General features: G+C 40.1%; 1 protein-coding gene across 2 annotated transcripts in view; it reads left to right on the top strand.

Annotated features, from left to right (window-relative positions):
* EFHB (EF-hand domain family member B) overlaps positions 1 to 9,531 on the top strand; it is a 69,426-nt gene extending 59,895 nt beyond the window's left edge. Inside the window, exons 12-14 of one of the 2 annotated variants that reach the window (XM_030938820.1) lie at positions 4,044 to 4,256; positions 6,330 to 6,511; positions 9,194 to 9,367. In XM_030938820.1, coding sequence (XP_030794680.1) covers positions 4,044 to 4,256; positions 6,330 to 6,511; positions 9,194 to 9,367 — 569 coding nt within the window. Of the gene's footprint in view, positions 1 to 4,043; positions 4,257 to 6,329; positions 6,512 to 9,193 lie in introns of both variants that reach the window. The other variant, XM_030938816.1, reaches the window with a different exon arrangement.
* Positions 9,532 to 13,276: the final 3,745 nt, after the last annotated feature.

Consider the following 13,276-nt stretch of genomic DNA (forward strand, 5'->3'; position numbering starts at 1 on the left):
CGAGGTCTCACTATGTTGCCCAGGCTGGTCTCAAACTCCTGGGTTCAAGGGATTCTCTTGCTTTGGCCTCCCCAAGTGCTGGGATTATTGGTGTGAGCCAGCATGCTTAGCCATTTACTGAATTCTTAAATGGACTTCTGTATTTTAATTTTTCTAGGAGCTCAGCTATATTCAACTTTAATATTATATGAAAAATAAAAATATACACATATACATAGTGTTTATTTGCTTGTTTGTGCATAGAATATCTGTGGTAGTGTAGGAAAAAATCAATAACGTTTATTATTTCCAGGAAGAGGCAGTTGGATGGCTGAGGGACAGGGTGGCAGTGAGACTCACTTTTTAACCTATGTTTTTGTATCTTTTGAGTTTGGAACCATGTACTATTTATTCAAAAAAATTAAAAGCACAAAACTTACACTGAAGCTCAAAATATGAAAGACAGTTTCTCAGAAACCTGTTTAAAAACAATTATCTGAGTAATTAGTTCCCTTTCCCAGGAAACACAGAATTTGACACAAAATTAGATTTTAAAAATTTTGTATAAAAAGGAGAAACAGCATAATCTTTACTTTTGATTCAAATATTATGATGTTGACATCAAGCTTGTCCAACCCGTGGTGCAAGACAACTTTGAATGTTGCCTGACACACATTTGTAACCTTTCTTAAAACGCTGTGAGTTTTTTTGCAGTTTTTTTTAAGCTCATCAGCTGTCCTTACTGTTAATGCATTTTATGTGTGGCCCAAGACAAGTCTTCTTCTTCTAGTGAGGCCCAGGGAAGGCAAATGGTTGGATACCTCTGGCCTACATTTTATCTTCTTGCATCATTACATGTATAGATACACATACGTGTATATGTACATATTTTAAGCATGTCTAAAATAACACTGAACGTACTATATAAGGCTTTTTAAAATTTAGTTTTCACATTTCTCTTATTCTTCTTTCTTCTTTTTTTTTTTTTTTGACAGGGTCTTGCTCTGTTACTCAGGCTGGAGTGCAGTGGTGTGATCTTGGCTCACTGCAGTCTCTGTGTCTCGAGCTCAAGTGATTCTCGTGCCTCAGCCTCCAGAGTAGCTGGGATTACAGGAGGTGCGTGCCACCATGCCTGGCTAGTTTTTTGTATTTTTAGCAGAGACAGGGTTTCACCATGTTGCCTAGGCTGGCCTTGAACTCCTGGCCTCAAGTGATCCTCCTGTCTTGGCCTCCCAAAGTGCTAGGATGACTGACATGAGCCAACATGCCCAGCCAGCTTTCATATTTCTAAGGAATGAAGAAATGCTTTTTTGGTTTCTATGAACTACATTTCAGTTCCCTCATGCTGATATATTATGATTTACTAAGCCATTTCTTCACTCTTTGAAATTTAGGCTGTTTCTAGATATTTTAAAAGTAATATGCATAATGTCATAATGATCATATCTCAAAAAGCTTTTTATTTCTCATTTCTTATGACTGTTATTATTGTCTCAGAAGTAACTCTATTTTCATTTTGCTTTTCTAAATGATTTTACTGATTTGCAATTTTATCAGCTAAGTCTGTGAGGTTTTACTCCAATCTCACTACCGTTGAGTGTTATTTCAAACATTCTTACATTCTTGTACTTTAGTTGGTTTATAATAATACCTCATTTGCCTTACCTTTTTTTTTTTTTTTTTTTCTGGAGACAATGTCTCACTCTACTTGCCCAGGCTGGAGTGCAGTGGTGCAATCATAGCTGACTGCAGCCTTGAACTCCTGGGCTCAGGTGATTCTCCTGCCTCAGCCTCTTGAGTGACTGTGTTGCCCATGCTGGTTGTGAACTGGCTTGAGGGATCTTCCCTCCTCGGCCTCCCAATATGCTGGGATTACAGGCATGAGCCACTGCACCCGGCCTACCCTAATTTTTGTATCTTAATTATTAGAGGTTCAACTTTTTAAAAAGATGTTTACATTTTTATTTCCTCTTGGGATGTCTCTTTTCTAAAAAGTGGAGATAACTACTATTTTCACTTTTATTCTTGAGTCATGCCTTTCTGTGAAGTCAAAACCAAATTTTGGTCTCTCCTGATGATGCGAGGGAGCCCTTATGGGTTAGCCTTTCTATTCTATCCACTAGGAAGGCATCAGAATCTTCCCTACCTAATGAAGCTTTTTTTTTTTTTTTTTTTTTTTTTTTTTTGAGACACAGTCTTGCTCTGTCGCCCAGGCTGGAGTGCAGTGGCCGGATCTCAGCTCACTGCAAGCTCCGCCTCCCGGGTTTACGCTATTCTCCTGCCTCAGCCTCCCGAGTAGCTGGGACTACAGGGGCCCGTCACCACGCCTGGCTAGTTTTTTGTATTTTTTTTTTTTTTAGTAGAGACGGGGTTTCACCATGTTAGCCAGGATGGTCTCGATCTCCTGACCTCGTGATCCGCCCGTCTCGGCCTCCCAAAGTGCTAGGATTACAGGCTTGGGCCACCGTGCCCGGCCCTAATGAAGCTTTTTATAGAAAACAGCTCTACTCCAACTCTTTCATAAATGGGGTGACAGAGCTTCCTTCTTGGCACAACTCATGAAGTAATGGTAGAACGAAAAGCTTATTTCAGACCAGATAATTCTTCGAATTTTTTCTGGTTTTTGGATCCTAATTTCTTCAGCCATTTTCAATAGAGTTTTTGAGGATTTTCATCTTCTATGATTTTAGGGCAGAAACTGTTAAGTTTGTGGTCAGTAGGTCTAGAGGGGGCCCAGGAATGTTCTGCCAAAATTTTTCTGATATCAAATTCTATCTTACTGTTGACTTTTGGAGAAAAGTGGGTAAGTAATCTTTCAATTTTTTTGAGAAATTCTTTTTCAAACTTTGTCCAGATTTCTACTTTTGGTGAGGTAGTGGATTAGAGGATCTGGAGCAGTAGGCCTGAGCATTTTCATAGCAGCCACTGGCAGGAACTGAGTGTGGGGAGAGGTGGGGTTGCGGGGAGGAATTTGTTCTTCAGAGAGGGAAGTCTTTTCTAGTTTGCCAGGGTATCCACCCTTCTCTAATACCAGCAGGCCACTTGCCTTTGCAACCCTTATTTGGGCTCCCCCAGAACCTTTAGAATTTTTCTAAAGCTGGAAACACCACAGCGCTCTCTAGTGGTACATATGTAGCAACCAGATCTGAAAAAGATTGCAGGAATTTATTCCTAAATTTCAGAATTGACTCAGCAAAGCAAATCTGCAAAAGAGGACAGAGTCTTCTGTCTCAGGGTTTTCTTTTGTACACTGACTTGTCAGGAATTAGTTGCAGAAACAGTTCTTGAGCTCACAGTGAGTTCTTACCATCTCTCTCGATGTTGTAACGCACGCTCCCCCCAGTCAAGTAGGTGTGGAATTTTCAACTACAAGCATGTCTTGTCTTATTTCTCCCTAGGGCATAGTGCTAGGAAAAAACTCTGCAGTTCAAGTTAAATATTAAAATACACTTTTTTTTTTTTTTTTTTTTTTGAGACGAAGTCTCGCTCTTGTCCCCCAGGCTGGAGTGCAATGGTGCAATCTCGGCTCACTGCAACCTCCGCCTCCCGGATTCAAGTGATTGTCCTGTCTTAGCCTCCTGAGTAGCTGGGATTACAGGCGCCCGCCACCACGTCCGGCTAATTTTTATATTTTTAGTAGAGAAGGGGTTTCATCATGTTGGCCAGGCTGGTCTTGAACTCCTGACCTCAGGTGATCTGCCCGCCTCGGCCTCCCAAAGTGTTGGGATTACAGGTGTGAGCCACCATGCCCGCCTGCTCTATTTTATTTTTTTTTTAAGAAAAGAAATGAACGGATTTGGTCTCTCATATTTCAAAGCTTTATTCTAGAATAAAGTGAGTGGAGTGGCAGAAGAAAACATTAGGCTGCGTTCAGATTTCTTGGTGTATGACATTGGCCTGAACTTACTCTTCCACAGTTGGGTGTTGGGTCAGTGGAGGAGTCATGCCAGCCGTTTCCATTAGCAAGAAGAGACTGGATGGGAAAACTTACCCTGTTGCAGAGCAGCACGCACTAAGTAGTAATGTATTCCTGCATTTTTTCTTTCCTTTTTTTTTTCTTAAAGGTAGAAAACCAGATTGTGTAAACCCTACTGAGGCTAATGTTGAAGAACCTGAACCAATTCTCCTCATAAAGCCAGAAGATATTGTCTTAAAAGAACCAGGGGGTGCAGAAAAGACTCTTCGGACACTTCTGAGACCAAGTGATAAAGTTTCCAACTACTATAAGACAACTTCTTCTGAGATCAATGCAGTTGTAGGAGCCGTTCCTTCTACTTGTATGTCACTTATTTGTAAAGTTTTAAAAGCATCAACAAACGTGGAAGCAAACTGTCCTTTGTCTGCCCTTGCATTGTCCCCTGCCTTTCTCCGTTAGACTAAGTTTCTTAAAGCCTTGTACCTTGCATTTAATTCGTATTCTAACTACCTGGGGAGGAGAGGCCCACATATAAATGTTGATTGAACTCAATTGCCAATGATGACCAAAGTAAAACGATTCTTTGTATATTAATGAAATGGAAACCATTATAGATCAGAACATATTAATGAAATGGAAACCATTATAGATCAGAACATCGAATGTTATACATCGTAGTAATTCAGATTCCACCAAGTATTAATATTAGATGATTTTAAAACCATATGATTCTTAGCTCCATACATATCTGCCTTCAAATATTTAAAGAGCTTTTACGTAACATTTCTCTGCATATTCATTCCCCATGTTAGTTTGCTGGGGGTGCTGTATCACAGCACCACAAACCGGTGTCTTAACAGAATTTTATGGTCTCACAGTTCTGGAGGCTTGAAACGCAAGGTGTCAGCAGGATTGGTTCCTCTGGTGGACTGTAAAGGAGAATCTGTCCATGCCTCTCCCCTGGTTTCTGATGATTTACTAGCAGTCTTTGGCACCACTTGGCTTCTTCAGCATCTCTGCCTTCATCTTCACATGGTGTTCTCCCCATTTTCATGTCTGTGTCCAAATTTCTCCGTTTTACAAGAACTCTAGCCATATTAGGTTAGGGGCCCACCATACTCCATTGTGACCTCATCTTAATTAATTACACCTGAAATGACTTTATTTCCAAATAACGTCACACTCTGAGGTAGTGGAGGTTAGGACTTCACCATATAAATTTTGGGAGGAGACAGTTCAACCCATAACATCCATATATCAATATGAAGCATGATGAATATCATGCTTAGAAATACTATTTCTAAGTATTTTCTACAATAGAAAAACTATTTTATGTTGATCAAGATCACATCCTTGGAATAAGGATATGACTGAGGACTTACATATTTTTCTCAGTTGGATTTTTATAGACATGCTATACATTCTAGAGTAATGAAATCTTGTTATTCTCTTTAGACTGTGTTGTCCACTATAAATAAAATTGAAGTCATCTATGCATTTACAAACTTTTTAGCATTAAAGAAAACCAGGCTGGGCATGGTGGCTCATGCCTGTAATCCCAGCACCTTGGGAGGCCAAGGTGGGAGGATCACTTGAAGCGAGGAGTTCAAGACCAGCCTGGGCAACATAGTGAGACCCTGTCTCTACAAAAAATACAAAAATTAGCTGGGCATGGTGGCAAACTCCTGTAATCTCAGCAACCTGGGAGGCTGAGGTGAGAGGATCACTTGAGTCCAGGAGTTCAAGGCTGCAGTGAGCTGTGATCAGGCCACTGCATTCTAGCCTGGGTGACAGAGTGAGACCCTGTCTCAAAAAAAAAAAAAAAAAAAAAGAAAAAGAAAAAGAAAAAAAAAAGACATGTTATTTTTGTTTTTTATTTTTTATTTTTGAGACGGAGTCTCGCTCTGTGGCCCGGGCTGGAGTGCAGTGGCCAGATCTCAGCTCACTGCAAGCTCCGCCTCCCGGGTTTACGCCATTCTCCTGCCTCAGCCTCCTGAGTAGCTGGGACTACAGGCGCCCGCCACCTCACCCGGCTAGTTTTTTTTTTTGTATTTTTTAGTAGAGACGGGGTTTCACCGTGTTAGCCGGGATGGTCTCGATCTTCTGACCTCGTGATCCGCCCGCCTCGGCCTCCCAAAGTGCTGGGATTACAGGCTTGAGCCACCGCGCCCGGCAAAAAGCCATGTAAAAAAAAAGAAACAGGTGAAATTTATTTTAATACTATATATATTCAAAATATTTCAATAACTAATCAATATAAAAATTATTAAATATTTTGCTTTTTTGTACTAAAATGTTTGAATTTTACATTTGGATTACACCAAAATTCTTCCTAGCCACATTTTAAGTGCTCAGTATGCACATGTGACTGGTGGCTACTGTGTACACAGCTTTGTTTTAGAATGTCGGTTTTCTTTCCTCATCAATGACCTAGGTTACCCCATTTGTGGAGTTCCAACCATTCGATCTGACATTCCTGCTCCCCGAATTCGTCGCATCAGTGACAGAACTAATTATGGTGAAGAAGGTAGTGCATATTCACTATTATATCCTACCATCTTTGCCCAGAAAGGAGTGTTTGAAAGAGACTTCTTCAAGACCAGATCAAAAGAAGAGGTATAGCATATAAGCATACAAAAATGGAAATGTTTTATCTGTCAACGAATACTATTTTAGACTTTTCAAAACTTGGCTTTTTACATTTACAAAAGTCTACAGGATCCCCAAGGATAGGATTCTTGATGAATAATGCTCAACTTGATTGTGACATCTGGTACAATTCTTGAGGTAGAATTTAGACTGTGACAGGAATAGTAAATTCATATTGTACATTCAATATGGTCCATGTAAAGAAGAAAAATATTTTTCTAAAACATTTGATACGATTCTAGTTGAGAAAAGGAACAGGATCAATCCCTTCCTTATGTAAGCATCCTGATGGCCTTGGGCCTCTAGAACTAAGAGTGGGCATGAGGATGGTCACTCTGCCACTCTTCTTGTCCACTGGTATCATATGTCTCAGATTATCTGTGACAAGCATTGATTTAAAATTTTCTGTCTTGTTGCCACACCCCAGGTAAGGTCATACATCTGTCTTATTTATTTATTTATTTATTTTTGACTCAGAAAACATGATGCCATATCCGAGATGATCTTCTTTGTAGATGGGTTATAAAGCCAGGGTTATAAAACCAGCTAGGTCTGAATAGCCACTGGGGTGCTGAGGGCTAGAGATTTATAGCAGTGCTCAGACTAGCCTGTCTACATCTGTGCTTATGGAAAGCAGGTGTAATTCAGGGAGTACTTGCTTCTTCAGAACCTTCATAGCTGGAGCTAGAAATGATATAGGAAAAGACATATGATGCCTTCTCGGACTTCAGATGAAGGATTGATGGCTTGGAAACTTATTAAATACTAACCGAATTAATGGCAGATGCATTCCAGCAATTCTTTCGCATGGAGGCAGGGCAGAGAGGAAAGGGAGACAGAGGCTGATGCCTGGCCCCAAAGGAGGAACCCAGTATCCTTCCTGCGGATCAAAGAAGAAAACCTCCCGATTGTGTTTTCACTTCCCTCAATCACTCTAAAAGGCCTATGAAATAGAACTTTAGGGTTTCCAAAAGAAACAGAAATCTCCTGCTTGTTTCATAATGCCTAAAAATTCTTTTAACTAGGAAGTCATCCTTTATCCCACAATTCTAGGCGAAAAGTAAGAAGTCAAAGACCTGCTTGGAATAATAATGTTGACTTGAGGATGGATAGATTTCAGTAGACGTGTTAGGTAGTCAGCATACTACTGATGGAATGCCAAACCACTGGAGCAAAGCTTCCCAAGGAGTGGGGGAAGAAGCAGAGGAGAAAGTAGGGGATGCTCAAGACTGACTCAAACCATTCCTGAGCTCACTCTGCAGGGGCCTTTTTAAACTACCAGTGGGTGGGGAAAATAGCAGCTATGCATAGGGGTATTGTGTTTTTGCTTTATAGCTGCAGTTGCTAGCAGCTCTGCTCCTCTGAATTTCAGAATTTGATTTGTATTTGAATAGTACTTAATTTGTATTTAATTTCACTAATTTCCCACAAGGGTACATGATTTCTAGAGGATTTTTTAATTGTTGAGATTCTGTTTGATAGATGTATTCGGCAACTGTTTTATTTCTTTGGCTATTCGCTGTCTAACCTTTTCATTCCCCCCCCCTTTTTTTTCCTGAATGCTTCATAGTAAATGCTTCTTTTAAATTTAGTTTCATTTAAAAAATTTGTTTTCACATATTTTATTCCCACTACTAGTTCTTACTTTCCTTTCTTATATTTTTCTTAAGACATAAGAAGCATATTTTCCCCCACCTTCATCTGTTTTAATAATTATCACTGTAGAGGATTATTAGTAACCAAAGGTTGCTGGTTTTCAGTATGCTCCTCTTTTAGTGTGCTCTCTTAATCATGGGTACACTATCTGTCTGCCATTTGCACGCATAGTTAAAGTTCCAACAGGCCAGTTAGGTACATTTTATAAATGTTCGTATTATAAAGAATACAAAACTTGGCCATTCCTAGTGGCTCATGCCTGTAATCCCAGCACTTTGGGAGGCTGAGGTAGGTGGATCATTTGAGGTCGAGAGTTCAAGACCAGCCTGGCCAGCATAGTGTAACTTCATCTCTACTAAAAATACAAAAAAATTGGCCAGGTGTGGTAGCACACACCTGTAATCCCAGCTACTCAGGAGGCTGACGCAGGAGAATCACTTTCACCCAGGAGGCAGAGGCTACAGTGAGCCAAGATCACACCACTGCACTCCAGCCTGGGCAACAGAGTGAGACTCTGTCTCAAAAATAAATAAATAAATAAATAAATAAATAAATAAATAAATAAACAAAACTAATGTTCAAGTGGCTTAGGTGACATATACAAGACCAAAATGACAATAAATGATTGAAATGAAACTCAAACCTAGCAAGTCTTCTTTACTTTTTTCACCCTTTTTACTTGAATTTTGCTACCTCTCCTTAAAATAATGAGACATTTAAAGTTGAAAGTAACTTTATATATTGGCTAGTGTATTTGAACACCCTCATGTTTATAATAACAAAATTATTCCTGAGCTGACAGTATTAGAATTTTGATATTTCCTTATTATATATATATATATATACATACAAGCACATGCACACACACAAATATATACACACACATACTTTTTTGGAAAAAATATCCGTAGTCTTAGATATTATAAAGATATTTTTCATTACAAATTTTAAAACATAAATAATGGCCTATTCATTTTAAATGCCTTTTTCTAGATTGCAGAGATATTGTGTAACATTGGTGTCAAGCTTTCTGATGAAGAATTTGAAAATGTATGGAATCTTGCATCAAAAAAGCATCACAGAGGAGAAGTTTGTGTTGAGAATATCAGAAATGTTCTAGATGAGCTGCGGCATGCAGACCGGATCAAGTGTAAAACACCCATGTGATATTTTTGGACTTCCTTCATTGAAGCAAAATAATTATTAACTGTGTTTATCTAACATGTTCAGTCCATTCTGGCTTTAGATATTACGTCAGAGTTCAGCAATCACAGTGGTAAGACTCATATGCCTGTATGTGTTGCTAATAAATTAGATTTTGGATTTTAAAATTTATTGTTTTCCATAAAGCACCTAAGAGCTTGACAAGTGATTGAAGGGCTAACATGCAGCCTCAGCGAAGACATAGGTCAGAATGATATTAGAAGTTTTGTAGGCCTAAGGATTCCATCCATTTTAGTGGGCCGTCTGAATTCGTAGTGTGATTTGTGATGCCAAGTTTAATTTTCTTTGTTGGTTAAGCCAACTTGGGCTGCAGTTTCTGTCACAGGTGATTAAAATGTAGTAACACACCAAGAGTAGGGAGATTCATGTTTGTGTAGTGGACTAAAAGCTGGATCTTGTGCATGGAACTGCAGGTGATTTTTTTTTTTTTTTTTTGGAGACAGAGGCTCACTCTGTTGTCCAGGCTGGAGTGAGGTGGCGCAATGTTGGCTCACTGCAACCTCCATCTCCTGGATTCAAGCGATTCTCCTGCCCCAGCTTCCCAAATAGCTGGGACTACTGGCGCCCACCACCATGCCAGGCTAATTTTTCATAGTTTTCATAGAGATGGGGTTTCACCGCGTTAGCCAGGCTGGTCTTGATCTCCTGACCTCGTGATCTGCCTGCCTCAGCCTCCCAAAGTGCTGGGATTACAGGCGTGAGCCACTGCGCCTGGCTACAGGTGAAAAATTTTAAGGAAAAAAAAAAAGCAGTCTTAACTTACATTTCCTTTTTCATTGAAAAGTTACTTGTCTTTTAAAAATTAATTCTTTAAAAGAACAAATGAACACAGCTAGAGGAGCTCTTTGCATATATTAAAAACCACAAATTTAAAGCCTTTAAGACAGCAAAAACAAGACAAAATATAACATTATAAGGTTTGGGGAATAAGCAGTCTTTTCCAAATGATCTCTAAACTAATGCTTTCTTAACACATTTGGCTTAAGTCATCAAACTATGGTCAAGCAGGCATGGGGCTATTGCCCCTAAGGGAGGAGGTAAGACATCATTCAGGATGGTCCTGATCCACTTTCCAAAATCTTCTCTAAAAGTACCAATTGAGGTTCCATTGTGTATCCTCCTCCTATCACTGGTGGGTTCTTTATATTTTGTCCCTGGTAGGCTATAAAATGGGTCAGAACTGTACATTTTCAACTTCAAGGAAACTCCATTGACAAATAAAAATGTTATCTTTTTATTCTATCTCTCATTCCAACTTATGCCCAGTCACGTTGTCCAACATGATGTATAAGGGATTCTACAATGAGAATTCTAGAATGAGAATAAACAAGATCCTCTGGTAATAAAATGCCAGCATAAAGATGATAAACATGAAGATGATAAAATTTGAATAAACTTTCTAGTGTCAAATTCACAGGAATAAATAATACCCAAATGTTAAATTTCCCTGCCAGTTAAAATCTGAAGATAAAATTCAAAGTAATTCAAGACTGAAATCAAATTATCTAGTGTCCAGTGAGTTAAAAATCCAAGGAAATTATCTCTCCCTTTTTTCTGCTTCTGCCTAGTTTCAGCCAAGGTGTTTGGAAGACCTGGGGAGAGGTGTGGTTCCTTTAAGCAGCTGCGTCTTGAGCTGCTTCTCACTGGGAAGACAATAATTCCATCCTGGCTCTTAAAGTCATAGTCGCTTAACTGAAGCCTCCGCTGAGCTTCAATTTTAGGAAGTCAAAGATGTAACAAGATATACAAGATTTCACAGCTTCCACCAAATTTAGGAAATAAGCCAATTCTTAGCTCTGAAAACAGTTATCTCAGAGCAATTTTCTCAGCAAAAATGGTGTTTCTACAACCCAGTATCTGTATGTCACCGAAGCCACAGAAGAAATTACATGGTATCTGAGTGATGGAGGGAGATGGAGAAAATCTTGATTTGAGCCTTACCAAGATGCTCATATGTGTGCATTAGCTAGAATTTATGACCTATGGACTTAAACTAATTTGGGAGAAATGAAGTTAATTTTGATACTATGCATTTACTATATCTGGCCTAAAAATCTACTTTATGTATACTGTCTTCTCTTTTTGGAGCATGACATTTGAAACATTATTTCCTTCTTGCAATTTAGAAATTTTGGACAGCAGCCCAGTCATTACTTTTTTTTTTTTTTTTTTTGATATGGAGTCTCACTCTGTTGCTCTGACTAGAGTGCGGTGGTGTGATCTCAGCTCACTGCAACCTCTGCCTCCCAGGTTCAAGCGATTCTTGTGCCTCAGCCTCCCGAGTAGCTGGAATTACAGGCGTGTGCCACCATGACGGGCTAATTTTTTGTATTTTTCGTAGGTATGGGGTTTCACTATATTGGCCAGGTTGGTCTTAAACTCCTGACCTCAGGTGATCCACTGCCTTGACCTCCCAAGGTGGTGGGATTACAGGTGTGAACTACTGTGCCTGGCTGGTCATTACTTTTCATTATGAAGTATCTCTCTTCCCCACTCAGGCTATTTTATACTTTTCATTATTCTTTGAGGTGCTAGGGACTGAATAGAGTGCAGGTGCTATTTAGCAGCCTGTTGTCAATATTCTTTTCAAGTGCACCCCTTCAATTCTGTGCCTAGGAGCTGCTTCCATTGCTTCTTGTTTTGGAATTGCCTAGGATTCAGAAACCTACCTCCTGTTAAGATTTCTTCTATGAGTTAAACCAGCTAGAATCAAAGTGGCACATGTGATGGAGGTGATCCTTGAGCCACACGAATTCCAGTTTAGCTGATTGATGGGTTAGCTCCCTGCCCTGAGTGCAGGATGGCTTCAGGGTAAGGGACCTAGGGCTGCTTATCTGGGCAAACCCGGTTTAAAAGTTTGAACCTTTTCTTTGGGAGGCCGAGGCAGGCAGATCACGAGGTTAGGAAATCGAGACCATCCTGGCTAACACAGTGAAACCCCGTCTCTACTAAATATACAAAAAATTATCCGGGCGTGGTGGCGGGTGCCTGTAGTCCCAGCTACTGGGGAGGCTGGGGCAGGAGAATGGCGTGAACCCAGAAGGCAGAGCTTGCAGTGAGCCGAGATCGCGCCACTGCACTCCAGCCTGGGCGACAGAGCCAGACTCTGTCTCAAAAAAAAAAAAAAAGTTTGCGCCTTTTAATAAAAATTAGAGTAGCCGAACTGGCATCATTTAAAAGCTTTGCCTCTTAGTGTCTAGAAGATATGGATACATGGAAATACTCTCTTCTCTAAAATCAGATTTTTGCCTCAGCTGCTTTTTACTGGGTCATGGCAGCCAGCCATTAGCTCAGATCACTGCCATCCACAGAGTATGCCTAGTACTCTAGCTGCAATTTACAGTTAAGTTGCAGCAGGCAGCACCCAGAGGTCTCCTATGCCTGTTATAGGCCTGCTGGCCGGCATCGGCTGCTAGATGTCTGCCTGAGAACTTCACCAAAGCCCTCTTGGATCTTTTTGAAGGTTGTCTTTCCTAATGTCTGAGCAATTGGTAGCTTTCCAGCTTATCTTTCGTTAAGGCCAGCATCTCTGCTGTTTGCTTGATGCTATTTACATACACCGTCCTGTTACGGAAGAAGCAGCCTTTAACGTGTGAACCTAGCTACTATAAGCCACAGTCATCCTGGAGCACGGCTCAGCAAAAAGGCAGTGGTCTGTGAAACCAGATGCATTGCACCACATAGACTAAAAAAAAAAAAGTTGTATGTCTGGACATGGTGCTAAGGATGTTGCAAGGTGCATGGTGCTAGCAACTTTTTTTCGCATAGAATATTAACATCTTGTCATTTACATTTCTTACCTTTGGCTGTGTTAATAAGGTCTGAAGAACTGTAATTTCAATCAAGTTTCAT

Source organism: Rhinopithecus roxellana, chromosome 1, assembly GCF_007565055.1.
Source record: "Rhinopithecus roxellana isolate Shanxi Qingling chromosome 1, ASM756505v1, whole genome shotgun sequence".
In the NCBI taxonomy this organism is placed as follows: Eukaryota; Metazoa; Chordata; class Mammalia; order Primates; family Cercopithecidae; genus Rhinopithecus; species Rhinopithecus roxellana.